At 37.5% G+C, this 16,630-nt stretch overlaps 3 protein-coding genes across 4 annotated transcripts; 1 reads left to right on the top strand and 2 right to left on the bottom strand.

The window, feature by feature from the left end:
* Window positions 1-146: 146 nt before the first annotated feature.
* Window positions 147-6,981, bottom strand: LOC124443601 (tudor domain-containing 6-like). Its single transcript, XM_046994078.1, has 9 exons — window positions 6,648-6,981; window positions 6,369-6,506; window positions 6,181-6,271; window positions 5,816-5,907; window positions 5,427-5,648; window positions 5,083-5,297; window positions 4,606-5,003; window positions 2,322-4,533; window positions 147-2,189 (listed from the first exon to the last, which is right to left on the bottom strand). Exons 1-9 carry the CDS (start codon window positions 6,848-6,850, stop codon window positions 418-420), a joined length of 5,343 nt encoding a protein of 1,780 aa, XP_046850034.1. The 5' UTR covers window positions 6,851-6,981; the 3' UTR covers window positions 147-417.
* Window positions 6,982-7,236: 255 nt separating this feature from the next.
* LOC124443679 lies at window positions 7,237-9,394 on the top strand. Of its 2 annotated transcripts, none has more exons than XM_046994165.1 (2): window positions 7,237-7,669; window positions 8,075-9,394. In XM_046994165.1, the coding sequence occupies exons 1-2, from the start codon at window positions 7,396-7,398 to the stop codon at window positions 9,253-9,255; spliced, it is 1,455 nt and encodes a 484-aa protein (XP_046850121.1). In that variant the 5' UTR covers window positions 7,237-7,395; the 3' UTR covers window positions 9,256-9,394. The 2 variants fall into 2 exon arrangements, with proteins under 2 accessions (XP_046850121.1, XP_046850120.1); XM_046994164.1 differs by having other exon boundaries at window positions 7,240-7,678.
* LOC124443678 (pre-mRNA-splicing factor SLU7-like) lies at window positions 9,242-16,338 on the bottom strand. Its single transcript, XM_046994163.1, has 20 exons — window positions 16,217-16,338; window positions 15,636-15,698; window positions 15,099-15,186; window positions 14,950-15,027; window positions 14,360-14,460; window positions 14,187-14,250; window positions 13,712-13,780; window positions 13,531-13,616; window positions 12,881-12,926; window positions 12,710-12,804; window positions 12,394-12,464; window positions 12,175-12,314; window positions 11,932-11,988; window positions 11,782-11,824; window positions 11,628-11,689; window positions 11,016-11,123; window positions 10,756-10,812; window positions 10,505-10,594; window positions 10,287-10,357; window positions 9,242-9,834 (listed from the first exon to the last, which is right to left on the bottom strand). Exons 1-20 carry the CDS (start codon window positions 16,303-16,305, stop codon window positions 9,726-9,728), a joined length of 1,587 nt encoding a protein of 528 aa, XP_046850119.1. The 5' UTR covers window positions 16,306-16,338; the 3' UTR covers window positions 9,242-9,725.
* Between the last annotated feature and the right edge of the window lie 292 nt (window positions 16,339-16,630).

Raw genomic sequence — 16,630 nt, 5'->3', positions numbered from 1 at the left:
TACCACGAAAATATAAAACGTCACGCTTAGACATGTTAATAGAAATTAAAAAGGATCATTAAAGTCAGGTGACCTGTGACCAGATCATTCATCTGTAATCACCACTGACGTTCTCCACAATTTGTAAATAAACAAAAACAACACAGTTCGCCATCCAGCGTTGAAAATAAACTACAGGCACACAAGTCGTTCATACATAGCTGATGAATGAATGAACGAAACATGCTTTGAATGCCCGAAGAATATTCCATGTGATACAATTAAATCCCCATTTGTACATTTGGAATTTACACAGATTTTGGTCATTACACTCGTTTTACAAGTCAAGGCGGGCCACAGACTATTTACCAGTCATAAAAATCTCTCTAGGTCTGTAAGAAAACGAAGCAAAACATAAGTCTATTTCGAAAAACATCGTCACGAAGCGAACTGTCTCATTAAAGACCTCACAGAAACATTTTGACTATCGTAAAGATCAACAAGAAGGACATCATTAGCACTTCCGGCAACTACGGCTCGAAAAGTCTTGTTCATTACATAAGTTCTGAACCAATGTGAAGTTTCCTCTCTCCAACCACCGACGCCTGCTTTCACACCAGCAAGACCACACTTAAAAGCTTGAGCCGACATGACTTTGAAATCTTTTGATAAAACCCTCAATGACCCTATGTCGACCGTCTCACGATTCCCAAAGTCAACATATAAAATGCGTGCGCATCCATTTTCATAAATAGCTTCAACTTTGCAACGACACCATTCACCATCAAAAAGAGAGGCATAGCATCCGCCAACTGCTACATCGCGCAACTTATCGTGTAAATTACGTAAATTGGCGTTTAATTGTTCACCCATTTTCGCATAGGCTTGAGCAATGTCCGAGACAGCCAACTGAGCCCAGAAACAGTTGGGGGAATCAACCCAGGAAACAAAAATGCGAATTTCATTTTCCGTTGGTAAAGAAACGCAAATTGTTGATGTATCTAAAGTGATAGCGCTGCCAGTGAGAGATTGATGTGACGTTGAACTTGTACCGTTGAAACACAGATGGGTTTCGTTCTTTGCAGCAGAAGTGGCCATACGTTTGTTATGGGAAAGGGTAAACACGGAAATTTCTTTCTTTTCGATGGATGTTGATCCCGAAACGCCGTTCTCGATAGCTAAATTATTGTTCATTATAGTCGTAAGCTTCTCATCGACATCACTATGATGCCCATTTTCAACTTTTGGTTGATGGAAATTTGTAACCTCTTTGTTTTTGGCCGTGATATTACAACGCTGACTTTCGTACAAATTGTTACCTATTGAGGACAATTGATGAGCAGAGGGAGAATTGCCATGTATGGGTGACACATTCGCTTTTGCAGGGTGCACATTACCTTGTGTAGGAGAGACCTTAGTTTGCGCAAGGGACACATAGGTTTCGTGACTTCCTGCAATGTCACAAGTCGCGCCTTCGGCTACCACAAATTCCTTCGCAAAACCAAACGAGACGAGTAATTTAGACAGCGCTACTTCATCACGTGACTCGCGATCGTAAACGTCCAAAAACAATCTGGTCTTGCTAATGTACACGAGACGAGCCTTCAAAATATTCCCAGTAACCTTCTTGCCGAAAAAAAGTTTAGCTTCATTCGACCAGACCATTCCGTAAAGTGGCGCCACTCTATCCAAACTACATAAAACAGCCCCAATGGCTTGAGAACGAAATTTTTCTTCCAGGGGACGGAAACTGTTTTCCTGAAGCAAAATCTGAAAACCAAAATCAACACTATGGACAACAAATCCTTCGGGCGTTTGTGACTTTACGTAAACTCGATAGACATTGTTGTTTGTGCCGTCGACAAAACAGCAAAATGAACCAACGGCCGGCTTGTATGAAGAACGGTTGCTATTCATGTAATGTTTCTTTAACTCGTCTTGAAGTACCTGGATGCGAGCAATATTTGTTGCGTTTTGCACCCAATAGGAATGAGGATGGCCTGAACAAGTAACTTTTATTTCGTACACTTGTCCAAGCTCCCTAATCCCAGAAGCAAGAATGGCAGGGCTCAAAATGTTTTCGTTAAAACGAGTTTTGATTTCTTGTGTTGTTTCTTGGCTTTTACAGGAAGAAGGCAAAGCACAGGAAAATAGATTGCTCGGATGTCTGGATGTCTGAGTTACCCACAAGGGAGGGCAACCGGCCATATCTGAAAGGCGATCAAAACAAAAACGTCTTAGCTGGTAATGGCAAATCATAATAACAAAATATTAATTCATAACGGCAAATCACAAAAACATTCTACGGGATGACAAAAAAAACATTACAAGAGATAAATTACCTTTGTTTAGCTCTTCGGCAATATCCACAACTTCACTATTGATGGCATACTGCAATTTTACATAAAACGTCGACTCGGACGAATCGGGCAACACAATACAGGAGAGCCGTTTTTCTAATGTTAACTTTTCCATAAATTCTCGACTGTGTTTTCCCCATATTTGATGCCTAGAGCCAAGGCGGCAACACAACGACAGCGGAGGAAACTGAAAAAAAGATTCTGCAATTTCAAGAAACTCGTTGGAAGACACAACTTGTGTGTTACCAAAGTCAATGAAGCGAATTGTGTAGCTTTCATTTTGGATCTGGATTATCTGTGCCCTGTACCAAATCTCATCCTCTTTAAATTTTGCACATCCCAAGTTGTTCGACGAAGCATTTTTAACCGGTTGCAGCTCCTTCATCGAGACATACTCGTTGAGGCTGCGCACGAGTTCATGCAGTCGACACAAGGAATCGTCATCAATTATCTGAACAAAAAATTCATCAGCCGACACAACTGAACTGACGACGACGTCAAATGGCAAGGATGATACGATCGGAGGCCGAAGCAAAGGCATAGAGTTAGTATTCTCTGCAAGAGGTTTCGTAATGATTTGTGTTTTTCTTGTAGCTAAACACAACTGTTTGCTTTGATCAGCTTGCTTTGGCCGATTAAGAGATGTGCAATCGTTCAAGTAAGTCAAAACTGATGCATCTGCAATGGGAGGACTTTCATTTCTGAGTCTGACACTACCATTTTCGAAAGCTGTTGATGGTGTAGATATTGAATCTGAAGGCATGACATGACACGATTGATCATTGAGCGGGATTTCTTTCTCTGTACAGCTCACATCTCGTCCATTGACGGTCAATTCATCGCGAGAGGCATATGTCGAATACGTTATTGGCCCATCGTTGCCATGGGTAACGAGGCTGTCACGAACAACAAATCCTGCTTTCATCATTTCCTCGTAAACCGAACACATTTCACCATTTACAACCATTTCTATATGAAGTATCAAAGCATCTTTGGAGCGTTCTTTGAAGGTAGCTAATGCGCTCTTATTTAACACCATGTTGCTGACAAATTGAACACATTCCTTGGAATAATTTGTCGAAGAGCTCGCAGCACCATACAGAGAGCATTTTGTGGCAAGTTTTGGAAAGGAAACCAGGGAGTCGGTGATCCGTCTAGTATCTCGAATCAAAACTGTCTCCGAGTTGCCAAAATCAATGAAAGTGACAAAAACTGTAGAATCTGCGTTGACAACGTCGACGCTGGCTCGATACCAAGTTTCATCAGTGAACTTTGCGGCGATGAGCTCGCCTGCAAACGGTATAAATTCAGTATATGACGAATCTTCATACGCAGCGCTAAGCATGGTAGATAACTGAGAAAACAAGCTTCTAGCGGTATCTATAAACCAAACCCAAAATAGAGAAGGATCGACAAAATGGCAAATAAATACATCAAAGGATTTTGAAGACGGCAGAACGTCAGGAAGAACTTCGGATGCCATTCGTTGTTGGTGGTCACTAATCTTCGAGACAACAGAGTTGGAGCTTTCATCCAAACTACCGTTTGAATTGCCAGCGCACTTATGTAGCTGAGAATCTACGGAGTATTGTTGTACAATGCTGTTGATCTTTTCGTTTACACTGACTCTGGACGTCGAGCCCCTTTCTTTCAAAATGACTTGAGGAATTGAGTTTGGTGAAGAGGAAACTAATTCGAAGAGAAATGTTTTCCCACAGATCAGATTTTCCAGCAATTTCTCGAGGTTATGCTCCATTCCCACGATAAGCGCGGGATCAACACCATACAGAGAAAATTGCTTTGCTTGTGGAGAAAGCTTGTTAAAGTCAGAAGGAAGTTCATACAAATCACCGACATCTTTCAACTCGACGTTCCCATAGTCAATAAAAATCACCCGTACTTTACCACCGCAGGTGTACTGGTCTATCCTTGCCCGATACCAGCAATTATCGACACTTAACCTGGTCAAACACAAATCACCAATGTCAAATACTTTGAGTTTCTCAAGGTTTCCTTCCGTAAGATTACTCGTCTTTGCAGTCAATTCACAAAAGTGTTGAGATTCGAGAGTTCGTGGAACAGCCCAAAAATTATTTGAAGAAAATGTAGCAGAAACGTAGGCAACAAATTCCTTATCCAAAAACGACTGCGAGATTTCGTCATTTGATAACTTGGAACTACTGTCACACATCACCTTAATATGAAACAGACAAAACACGATAAGAAAACAGCGCGACAAAATAACATGAACTAAACACCATATTACCCCTTCAGGAGAAGTTTTGGATTCTTCAAACCTTTCAAACAATACAGTCGCGCTATCTTCTTTTTCACTGGCGAGACTGTCAACTAATGTTTCACTCAAAAGCTCTTTGCCACTTTCCGAATCTTTGTCTGAAGTTACTCGCGCAGGCATGGTTGTTGCATCGATAGAAATGTCAATGCAGTCAAAATCGCTATCGGTTTTAAAGTTGTTGTAAGGTTCAACAGTTACTTGCTTTGGGAGTTCTGGTTTTTTGAATCCTGCATAGGTGCAGATCAATTTGTGTCTTGCTTTATCCTCCTTTTGACATTTTCGGCTGCAATATGGCGCCTTGCATTCGGAGCATCTCTTTGTGCACAACTTGTTGCAATTAGTGCAAGGATACTTGGGTAGTGTAGATCCTGAATGTCACAAAAAAAACATTTCATCAAGCATGTTTGAATGATCAATTGACTGTTGTTTTATTTTTTCTACACATACCAGACTGTTTCACTTTTGCTTCGTTCTTATGGGGCATTTCAGCAGTTCCAGAAGAATCTGAGGACACAATGTTGAGCACTTTGGACGATGGTTTTTCAAGATTTTCATGGTCAATACAGTTCAGAGAGTTTGGGACACAATCTTGATTCCTGCCCACAGTGACCAAAGATTTCTCAATCAACTCATGATTTTCGGAACTCCACGCTTCATCATCACTAGAAAACAGCAAACAAATTTATATCAAACATTACATTATATCATTTAAGAAAATTTTATGATTTTCATTGGTATATAATGTGAAGAAGCAATCTTGATGAATAATTTATGAGCATACCATGACATACAGTTTATTATTATCCTCATGTTGTAGATGATTGTTGGCTAACTGATCATCACCAGTTTCATCAGGCAAATTATTGTCAAAATCTTTATAATCAACGATTTCGTCAGTCTCATGTCTTCGATGAGCTACTCGAACGATCAGGTTTTTTTCACAACCAACATAAAAACCATCATACTCCTCAATTACTTTTATTGCCTCGCGCCATGTGGAAAATTTGACAAACCTAAAAAGTTGGGAGAAGCAATATAATTTCATTACAAAGATGAACGGGTAGCTATTTCAACACAGAAATTGATCACATAAAATGTTCACAAGTTTTTAAATGAAAGAGTTATGTATGAGCTAACTACTGCTAGATTATGTGACTTATGTAATACAATGCAAGCATACCCATATTTTGTGTCATAACTTGGATCTTTGGGTGGAAAAACTGCACAATGCTGAACAACACCAACATTAGAAAACAAATTTCTGATACCTTCCTGCAAAAAAATGTAAAGTTCCAAATTCCATGAAGAAGTACTTTCAAAAAATGCTACTTACAAATGACAACTATGGGCATGGAAAAACTATTTGCCCTATAACTTATGTTTTAAATACAAAGCTCATACTACTTGCCAAAAGCAAAGTTACAACATAACTGTGGACAAACTACCAATTCAACCACCCCCCCCCTCCACCACCAGCTAAACATCAACATTAATCATTAAAATAAGTTGGCTAGCTTTTTACAGATTTTCTGACACTTCACCTACATTAGTAATGCTTAGTGGAATATTTCCAATGTAAATTGAAACTTCCTCTTCACGATTGTCAGGGGACTGTCGAATGCTTTTCTCAGGGGATCTAAAACAAAATAACATTCAAGTCAACTAATTCGGTTTAAAGATTCCAAAGAAAAAAATTCATCAAAACTACATCAGGATGATAAAACATGGCTCACCGCTCACAAGGATCCTCCGCTTCGAGGATATTAAAGTTTTTGTAACAATTAAACTGAGGACTAGCAAAGTCTTCATCCATGGGATTCCAATCATCTATTCCTCCATCTGGAGGCTCAGGTAAAACATTCTGTTGCGAACTACGTGACAAAAGGTTAAACTGTAAAATTGATACTTCTACACTGCGGTCGTTAATGATTGAAAATGGTTTGAAACTCCAAAGTGGTCAATCAAAATTAACTTCGCAAGGTGAAGTGCCCATGTGCATGCAGCAATCTTACTTTAATGAATCAGCAAGGTTCTGGTCTAGATTTTCCATGTCGTTGTGTTGATCTTTTGTCAAGTGATTTTGTTGCCATGTTTGCGATGGTACATGAAATGCAATCGATTGTTTATTCGCATCACTCGCTGCCCAAGGCCGACCAAATTGCACTTGACTTAATCCTGAGCCAGAAGTCTCGAAGACTGTACTTTCTGCCATCATAAAGAGAGTTTAACAATGTCTATTTTCTCGGTGATTCATCTTCCAAGTTGCCACATTTGCACCCACATGGTTGGTCATAAACCAAAATGTTCTCTCATCATCACAGCCCACGTGGTTCTGATTGGTTCGTCAAATCCCCAAGGGCAAGGGGTCACTGTCACAGCAGTATTAATAGGGTATTTTTGGTAATACCATGTTATCATGAACAGTTTTCCAAAGGAAAAAAATTTTCCTCTTTATGTACAAATACCATGTCATTATGTGTAATATAAATATAAGCACATAGGGGTAGATTGTAGGTAGTCATGTGATTACGTTGTGATGATTTTCACCACAGCAGAAAGACGGGGGGAGGAGAACATTTGAATATTGAACAAAGCAATAGACAAAGCTCCGTGCTTGACTTGACCTCCGTCACTTCCGTCTTGTTTATCAACAAAAGATTCGTGAAAAAGAATAGTTTTGAAACTTAGGCTTCATAAAGTACAAGTTGAATTGTAAAGAATTAAAGTTGCTGTAGTCTATCGAATCGTCGCCTTAAGAATATGTTGCGCAGTGAGCGAAACGTAATCGACAAATTTGCTGTGGATTTGAAAAGCGATGTGCTTCCCATCGATCTTCTTCCGTTCTTAACTTGCCTCACTGAGGACGATCGTGAACAAATTCAGTGTAAGCAAGATAGAGAAGGACCCAGAAGTGCCGTGACTATTTTACTCGACAGACTGAAAAAAAGAGAGAAGGGTTTTGAGCAATTTCTAAGCGCACTGGAAGACAATGGTTGTAAACATCTTCAGAAAATGCTTTCTCAAGCTCTCCAAAGTGAGCTAGGTACCAACCATCTATATTTACGATGTAAAGATACAATTCTTCTCAATGCGAACAATATCTTTTTTCTGTGACGTGATTATTTGTTTTTGTAATTTGCTCAACTTTTTAGTGAGTTATATGTAATTATTGACGTGTGACTTTTGTTTAGTAAATTGGCGAGTGTCTCGCTTGAGTAGTTTAATCAAAACTCTTGCTGATACCTTCACAAGTTAGGAACACTATCGTTATTTATTTTGTTGTTATTGATTTTTATACTATTGTATTTGAACAGATTCCCAATACATTATCAACTATTAAAAGTACTTTAAAAAACTTACTGCTCTATATGTAACAAATTCTCACAGTCAAACACTGTAGTACGTGCCTATGTGGTTAAACATTTTCAAAATTTTATAGAAAGTAAAGTGGTTCCAGATGAAAAGCCAAAACTACCTCCAATGACCAGCAAAGACAAAACAAATTCAGATCCACAATCCAAGTCACTTAAGACACCAACAACAGAAACTTCTAAGCAATCCTTCAAGACAAGCTCTGTACCTAAAAAGTCTACAAAGAAAATGCTACCAAAGGAGAATACAACAAGTCCACCAAAGCCAAAGACCGATGCCAAAGTGCAAAATGAAGAACCTTTTGTAAAGTTGGTACGAAATACAGAAGATAAAAACATTCCAAAGGAAAAATCTGATGAAGAATCACATAACACTACTATGGGAAACAGTGATACTGATTCTATTTCAAAATATGACACATTTATTTGTTATGCAAAGAAAAATTCTGATGTTGCTGTAGAGTTAAAGACATTTCTTGAAAATGAATATCTAAAGGTTTGCATTGACTTTGAAAACTTTATTCCTGGTGCAACTGTATTAGACAACATTTGTGAGAGCATTAACTCTAGTGGCAGCACCATATTCTTACTCTCACCAGCATTTCACACAAAAAAATGGGCAAAGTTTGAACTGGAAAAAGCAATACTTGATTACAACAAATCTCGAGAGCTTGGAAAACTTAAGAAAATCATACCTGTCTTGCTTGAAGAATGTGAGGTACCAAGTGAATTGGAAATGTTTACAGAAATTGACATGAAAAGATTTGATTCTCGTCAAAAAGGTTGGCAAAAGTTGGCTGAAGCCATTGGACATAAGTCTTTACATAGTGATAACTTAATTGACAATGACGCAGTAGTGAATAATGTTGAGTCTGTTGATGAAGAAATTAGTGATGAGTTCACTCGTGTTCTTGATGTTGATGGCCAAGAAGGTGAGGAAAAATTACAGGATGACAATGTCTCTACTATAGAAAACGGTTGTCATAGTGAACTTGATGAAAATAAAACAAATGCTGCTACATCAGATGATCCATCTGAGAATGATGTTTATGATAACTTTGATGAAGAACCCTGCGCGGTTTGTGATGATGGTATTACGGAAAATGTTGATGATAATATTGAAAATGAAGGTAGAAGCAATGTTGAAGAAAGTGATCTCATTGAAAATGAGAACTCTGAACTTTCTCCTGCTTCCAATGAAGATGTGAAAACTAGGAACGTACACCAAAACAACATTGAAAGTTTATAAATTTTACGGGCTATAAACGAGTCAAAATTTCATTAAACATTTTTACAATCCTTTGAAGCAGTTGTTTCATATACCACTACTTCAAGGGCAAGGAAACATGGTTTCTAGCTCATCAATAAAGTGATCTTCTTTTTACAAATGTCTGTATCTATATTTACGTATTTTTCAACAATTACCTGTGTATTATAGTTAGAGTGAGATAAAGCAGAAGGAAAGACTTCACTGAATGCTAGAAGAACTATTCACGTATTAACTGCATTCAATTTGGAGGTAAAAGCTTTTTTGCGCATCTTCGTAGTCTTAATTGTTCAAATTGATGTGATCTGCGTTGGGTGAAATTCGTTGTTGGTTGCCACGACAGTCAACGTGTGAAGTAATAAAGCTTACATCACAACTCATTAACACATTTTGCTAAACAGCATCGTTAGCAAACGCTGCAGAAGTTTAAAAACATCATTTTGTTGTTACTGTTATCTGGAAAAGCTGCTCATCGGATCTTCGGTGTTCCGTCTCTTGATTCTGTATGCCTCTAATTCCTCAGCCGTTACTTCGTGATAGTCGCGTTTCAATGAGTTATAAGTGATAAAAGTTAAGCAAAATTATATTCATTTTACTACAAAAAAACATTGCATCAACCATCATTAGATGACGTTTTCGAGGTTTCGGGGAGTTAAAAAAAACGAGGTGTAGAAAAAGCTTGATTAATTCAAACTAAAGCAAATCAATTCAAATTAGCTTTAGCCCACATTTTTATTTAAGCAAGCTTGTTTTGTTTTAACACGAAAGAAGTGAAAATCTTTTATCTGCAGGTGACTTTATCCGCACGAAAATTTAAGCCTTCTTCATCCGATGCAGTTTTAGCTATATCAGCACAGGAAATGAAGACACGCCATCGACTTTTTAAACCAGGCACAATAGACGAGTCTCACTTCTTTGTGAAAACTGTTCTTGCTATGTCAAGACAAGGAGATCTTTCAGAATGACCTAAAAAACTTTCTTTACTGAAGTAAATGCTCGCAATTAAAGGATATGATCTTTTACGTTCGTCCATTTGTAGGAGCTTATTCGCTTCTTTTTGTTGGTTTTCCTCTTCGATCAAAGCCTGAAAAAAATTAAAAAATTTCTTGGCATTTCTCAAACTCATCTTAACTTAGGCCCAAAAATATTTCACTACGGTTCATGTTGCTCGTGTTCCACCAACGTTTTTGTTGTTTGATGCCGTTAGCAAAGAAATGTACAAACAATTTACCTTTTTCAATTTCTCTCGGTCTAGCTCATCCGAGTTTTCGCTTTTTCTGTCATTTTTCTTCCTTTCTTTAGATCGCTTTTCGTGATGTAACTTTAAAAATATATTTTTTAGACACAACTTTTTGTAAGGCAAGAAACGACTTAACTCAATAGACGAAGAATGTTCGTTACATGTATATTCTTCAAAAAATCCGTCAAAGACCAATCATCACGACATTTGGCTTTTAATAACATTGCATTTCGTCAACTTACCTCTGTTAAAGATTTAGGATCACCAACGTCGTTGTTTTCGATCGATGGGAATTCTTGCTGAAATGAAAAATAATTTCACCGTTCTTTGATTAAAGCCTAAACTTCGGATGAATATTGCTTGAACATTAACTTTATATTAAAAAGCTAAATATGCTTCGAAGGAAAGCACTACAAAAGCAAGCCTCATAGTCTATATGGATATCACGTGCTATGCACGACCTCAATGTTACATGCAAGTGGTTTTTAGCGTACGTACTTACCGCGTTCACCCTTTTCCCAGCTTCACCCGTACAGTATGAACCGCGTATAAGCGAATGACAACAACTGTAGCCCCATTTACCATCGACCCAATAAGAACCCCACACGGACTGAAATCATACAAAGGTGTATATTGCTAGTGTTAATGATAGGTAAAATTCTTCAAGTACATTTCGATCCCTTCTTATCCCTCGTGAGAATAACAATTTCAATGTAAGAATTTTGTACGCTAACTGTTTGCTGGCGGAGTATATGATATGGAGCATGAAATATCTGAGACTCCAAGCTCACCATCTACTCTATCACAATACATCCTTCAAAACTGTTGATATTGCCGAGCCGACATGTGTGATTATAAAGTAAATGGTTTGAACCCGGTAGTATCGTTACATGTTTGTAAATGATGATCGTCCAGGTTGGTATAGTCCTGAGAAGGACTGTTTTTGTTGTTGTTGACTGACGTTTCGATAACCTTAGTGGTAGTCATCTTCAGAGTCAAAAATGAAGACATTTTGACCTTCTCAGGACTATACCAACCTGGACGATCATCATTTACAAACATGTAATGTGTGATTATAGCTGGCAAATTCATCAGCATTAAAATATTAACTTACGGTATGATTATTAATGAACACATCTTCCTCGTACTTTGATTTTTGAATGGCTTTTTCTTGACCTGAAATGAACAGGAGAAGAGGAGAAAAAAAATGCCAAAGAGAAGAGTATCGCAACATAGACATCAATGGAGGTGTTTCATATCTTAGCTACCTTTCACTACTTCACCAGTTCTTGAGTATTCAACATAGTTTTCCTACAAGAAAACATAATAAAACAATTGAAGTCGAAGCAACAGTTACATATATGAACAGTCAATGGAAATATCTGGGTGTTTATACATTTTGACAAGTCGAATATTACCGTTTGCGCGAACAATAGTTCCTTCGGTGGTGCGTCCAAATGTTCTTCGCCACCATACTGAAAATTGGAAAAAATATAAATTGGGAATATAAATAGAAATGAAAACCGCGATGATATAATCGGTTGACGAAGAAAACCACAAAGGCGCTTGAATCAGAAAAAATCAACGCTTGAAGAAGAATAAGAACAAGGATTTTATGCAACATAAACTCCCCCTCCCCCCCCGCGATAAAACATCCATACCTTCTCCAGTATTCCACCTTTAAGATCTTTTTTATAATCACTTTTCTTAACTTTGTATTCACGATGCAAAAGTTCCAATTTGGTTGGATCGGCTTGAAGATGAACATCCGTGCCTTTTTCGTACGCCTCCCACGCGAACACTTCAAAGAGAAATTAGCGACGTGATTCACATTTATACCATTACGGAACTGCATGCATAGTCGATTTAGTAAGACTTACACTGAGTATTCGCCATGTTTTTCGTGTCACCTGAGTAGCGGACGAAGTTATCACCTTGATACGTCACTGCTCTAGAAAATACAACAATTTTAGGGATAAGTCGAATCACGTGACTTACACGTCATAAGACATTGCTCGGCGTTTGGGTGAGCTCTTTTCGACACATGAAATAGCAACTAAAGAATGCGCAAAAGAGCTCTGCGCACACCAAGCTATTCACTCAGCATAAAAATCACAAAAACTTGACAGGTTTTCTTAAAAGTTCTAAGTCATCAGATACCGTCCATAAGCGTGTATGGATAGTCATATTACTAACTTTCCCGCAATATCCTTTTGACCAAATGGATTGGATCTCATCGACCTCGTTTTCGGATCATAGTGAGCAGAATTCAAATCCAAGTTGTACAGGTACTGCATAAAAGAACGATCACGTGACCACGCTTCTTAATTCAAGTAAAGTTTGTATATTTTGCACTTCTCAACATACCTTCGCTGTATCTTCTCGAATACGCAGATTTCTTACTGTCGTCCTCCTATGGTGAAAAGAAAATGCTCAGCAGATAACTTTTTAAAAATATGAAAGCTCGCACTGATCTATGAAAGCCAACTTTTTTCTGAACAATAAACCAAATTTTACATTTAAATACAAAGATGGACAACATAGATGAACAGTTTTTGTAATGAAAACAGAAAATCATGAAGAGACAGTTCAACATTAACACCAAAGTCTGCTAAGCTGCAAGTGGATACTGGTGGATTGAAGGGGCAACTACATGACCTATCTCACCTCTCTGTGGATACTGGTGGATTGAAGGGGCAACTACTATGATCTATCTCACCTCTCTGTGGATACTGGTGGATTGAAGGCAACTACCATGATCTATCTCACCTCTCTGTGGATACTGGTGGATTGAAGGCAACTACATGATCTATCTCACCTCTCTGTGGATACTGGTGTATTGAAGGCAACTACATGATCTATCTCACCTCTCTGTGGATACTGGTGTATTGAAGGCAACTACCATGATCTATCTCACCTCTCTGTGGATACTGGTGTATTGAATGCAACTACCATGATCTATCTCACCTCTCTGTGGATACTGGTGTATTGAAAACAACTACCATGATCTATCTCACCTCTTACTGTCAAACTTCTGTCCCGGTATAATGACATCATCAGCATATTTATCCTCATCGTCATCGTCATCGTCACTTAATTTCTCCTACGGACATAAAATGTTATGCACGTAAGTGACAACTGAAACGTCATGATACTGGGTCAAAAGGGGGAAAGGGAATTCAAAATTCAAGAACGCACTTTCTCCTCAACTTTCTTTCCGTCCATTAAATCTTGATGCAGTTTATCCGACTTCAGCTGTTGTTTCGCCTACAAAGAAATATCAGTAAGCTTCGCTTTAGAAAACTTATAGATAAAGATGAGGTCCATACATAAGCGCACGGGAGCTATCATTTCTGGAGGGGGGAGTAAGAAATTTTCCCCAATTCACAAAGAAGGTCCCGCCGTAATTTCGCCCGACTAACGTTAAAAATTTGCCCAACTTTTCAATCTTAACTGGCCACCTGTCCCTTACGCCCATGGATCTATAAAGTACTCGTATCAATGATATATATAGATCAATCGGAGAGTAGAATATTTAGATGAATGAAAAAGAGAACTTTACTCCATGATGAGTACTCGCAGTGCTACTGGCCAAGAGGTTCATTAAGTGAGAATACGATGATAAGAACAATTTCGAAGTTCGGTTTCTTTGTTCACAAAAACTTTCGCTTACCATTTCCATTTTTTGATATTCTTCTAGCACCCTTTGGTGTTCTTCAGGATCATATCCAACCCATCTTAAAATAACGAACACCATGCAAAAATCAATGGCGAAGTTCTCGCTGTGTACATAGCTACAGCGACGTATTACTGAACAATCCCACTTCATATGTAAACCATGTATACCTGTCTCTTTTGCCATCGTAGTCAAAGCTATGTTGTTGCGGGACATATTCGTCGGGTTTTATATCTTCTCCGGTGAATTTAGCACCTACACGTCTAGGACGCTACCAAGTTAAGTGAAATAAATACTACAGATTGTAAAATAAGCAACGCGATATACGAATGCCATATTTTCATACTTTAAAGATCATTTTATTAAATTACAACATGCAGGGTGAAATCACAAGAGTCGTTTAAATGTTTCTTGTTGTGCGTAGATTACCGTGAAGCATTGACTTTAAACTTTAAGCCCTCTGAATATAACAACACGCCCATTGTATTAGCCCATCATATATCGCTCACGAAAGTAACACGTGCAGGTCTTACAGTCGAGAGTCTAAGGTAATCCTTTAATCATGCAAGTGATTGATTTAAAATGATAACCGGATCCGTATTTAGGCTCTACTATCCTCGATGTTCAGATAGGCAAAATTCCCATTAAAAAATTCATCATCTTTGACAGTTAAACAATGGATAACCGACGCCACTAATCAATCTCATCAGACAACAAAAGTTAAAAGAGATTTCAAATACATAATAATCATGAAAGAAACCTCAAGGCAGTCTTTTTTCTTGTGAGTAATCGCACCACAGTTTTCACAGGCTCCTTTTCGAAATTTTATCGCTGCAGTCTAAAGATTTAGACAGGTTACATTACATAATTTTCAAAACGATGAAAAATCACCAACGTGTAACTCACTACCTCTTTCACACCACGTTTATACGATGCATCAATTTTAGCAAACTGTTTTTGCCTTTCTTCCTGTGGCCTTTGATGCTTGAGAGTTGGTCTAAATATTGAGAAAAATCATTTACGGTCTGCATTTGTATTTTACACAGGACATGGTTTGAGTTAAAACAATCTTAAAACTTTTCATTGTGGAATAATATTCATTGCAATGTTATGTGGTGTTCAAGACTGTGAAAATTAACACTAAGTTTTTTTGGCCAAAGCTGTAGTTTTTTATCCCGACCAGATCCAGAACCTGAGGTGAAGGTGAAAACCCTTGAAAACTACTCTTTGCATCAGCAAGTTGCTTTGAAAGTTCAAGATGTTGATGTTGAACTTCCGATATTGATTGCTTTACACTGAAGTCAACAATTTTTGTTCTTCACATACTTTTATATTTCAGTAAACAAACAAGTTGAATATATGATTTTGCATCAAATTTAAAAATCCAAGCCAGCAACTTCAGCAACAAGCTATACGAAACAACACAATATAAACTACTTAACATACCCAGATGCTCCATAGTACCAAGGCGCATCAGAAATATATTGAGGAATATGAGGGTTGATGTCTCTAGATAAAGCAAAATATTGAACGTATCAGATATTATGAAAAGATTTACACAATTCATAAATAAAGTACTTTAAGCACTACTTTACAAGATCTTCAGTGGTTTAAAAAACCAAGTAATTTTAATTATCGCATAACAAGACAACACTTGGACATAGGATTTTATAAAGTGAATGGTTCAGACACACATGACATGTTTTCTCTCACAATATGTGTTATATTTATTCCACATACAATCTAGAATTATTATATAAACTTTAAAAATTTAAACAATAAACAAACTAGTATATTTTAAATTTATTTATATATAACGTGAATCATTTCTAAGTAATATATTTTTTAATTTGAAATGCTTCGCAAAATTCATAAATAATGAGATATAAATTGGTTGAACTTGAAATCGAATGTTTGAAGTAGAAGGAAACTGTTAAGTATTCGCAATCACAAAAATTACGAACATAAAAAGGCGCAAGATGGTTAGCCTTTTGACAAGTAAAAAGAAATTTAGACGGTACACATACTTTCCTGTTTCATCCTGCAAAGCTGGTGCAGTTCCTGCCTTTCTAGCTTCTTCTAATTCTTTTTCTTTCTTCCAATCTGTTCTTGTCATTTTTGCTGAGAACTTGCCGCAGAAAGCGCCATTTTGAATTATGAATTTTTCGTTTACCTCCCCCCGGATTTATTTCTAAATACATGTTTGTTGAATTTGTATTTTTTGTATATTCTTAGTTATTTTAACAATGTTATTTTGCGTTTTAAGTCATTTAATGTAAGCAAAAGAACACACAAAAATCAAGGTTATATGATATATGCTAGTATGTACATCAGTGAAAATGTAAGCTTAAATTATAAAATGGAAATGTAGAATATGAGGGCAGGAGATATTCCATTTTTGATTTTATAATTTCATAGGGCAATAGGCAATCCCATAAGGA

This window comes from Xenia sp. Carnegie-2017, unplaced genomic scaffold, assembly GCF_021976095.1.
Source record: "Xenia sp. Carnegie-2017 unplaced genomic scaffold, XeniaSp_v1 HiC_scaffold_21, whole genome shotgun sequence".
NCBI classification, from domain to species: Eukaryota; Metazoa; Cnidaria; class Anthozoa; order Malacalcyonacea; family Xeniidae; genus Xenia; species Xenia sp. Carnegie-2017.
Note: the sequence above shows the minus strand (reverse complement) of the source record. Positions and strands in the feature narration are given on the sequence as shown.

Coding starts and splice junctions, on each gene's coding strand:
- LOC124443601 (XM_046994078.1), bottom strand. CDS start 6,850: ATGATGGCAGAAAGTACAGTCTTCGAGACTTCTGGCTCAGGATTAAGT. Junction 6,272..6,368: donor GCGGAGGATCCTTGTGAGCG/GTGAGCCATGTT, acceptor ATTTTGTTTTAG/ATCCCCTGAGAAAAGCATTC. Junction 5,908..6,180: donor TTCCACTAAGCATTACTAAT/GTAGGTGAAGTG, acceptor ATTTTTTTGCAG/GAAGGTATCAGAAATTTGTT.
- LOC124443679 (XM_046994164.1), top strand. CDS start 7,396: ATGTTGCGCAGTGAGCGAAACGTAATCGACAAATTTGCTGTGGATTTG. Junction 7,679..8,074: donor AGCTCTCCAAAGTGAGCTAG/GTACCAACCATC, acceptor AAAATTTTATAG/AAAGTAAAGTGGTTCCAGAT.
- LOC124443678 (XM_046994163.1), bottom strand. CDS start 16,305: ATGACAAGAACAGATTGGAAGAAAGAAAAAGAATTAGAAGAAGCTAGA. Junction 12,805..12,880: donor TTCGAGAAGATACAGCGAAG/GTATGTTGAGAA, acceptor TCTTTTATGCAG/TACCTGTACAACTTGGATTT. Junction 11,690..11,781: donor AACTGGTGAAGTAGTGAAAG/GTAGCTAAGATA, acceptor TGTTCATTTCAG/GTCAAGAAAAAGCCATTCAA.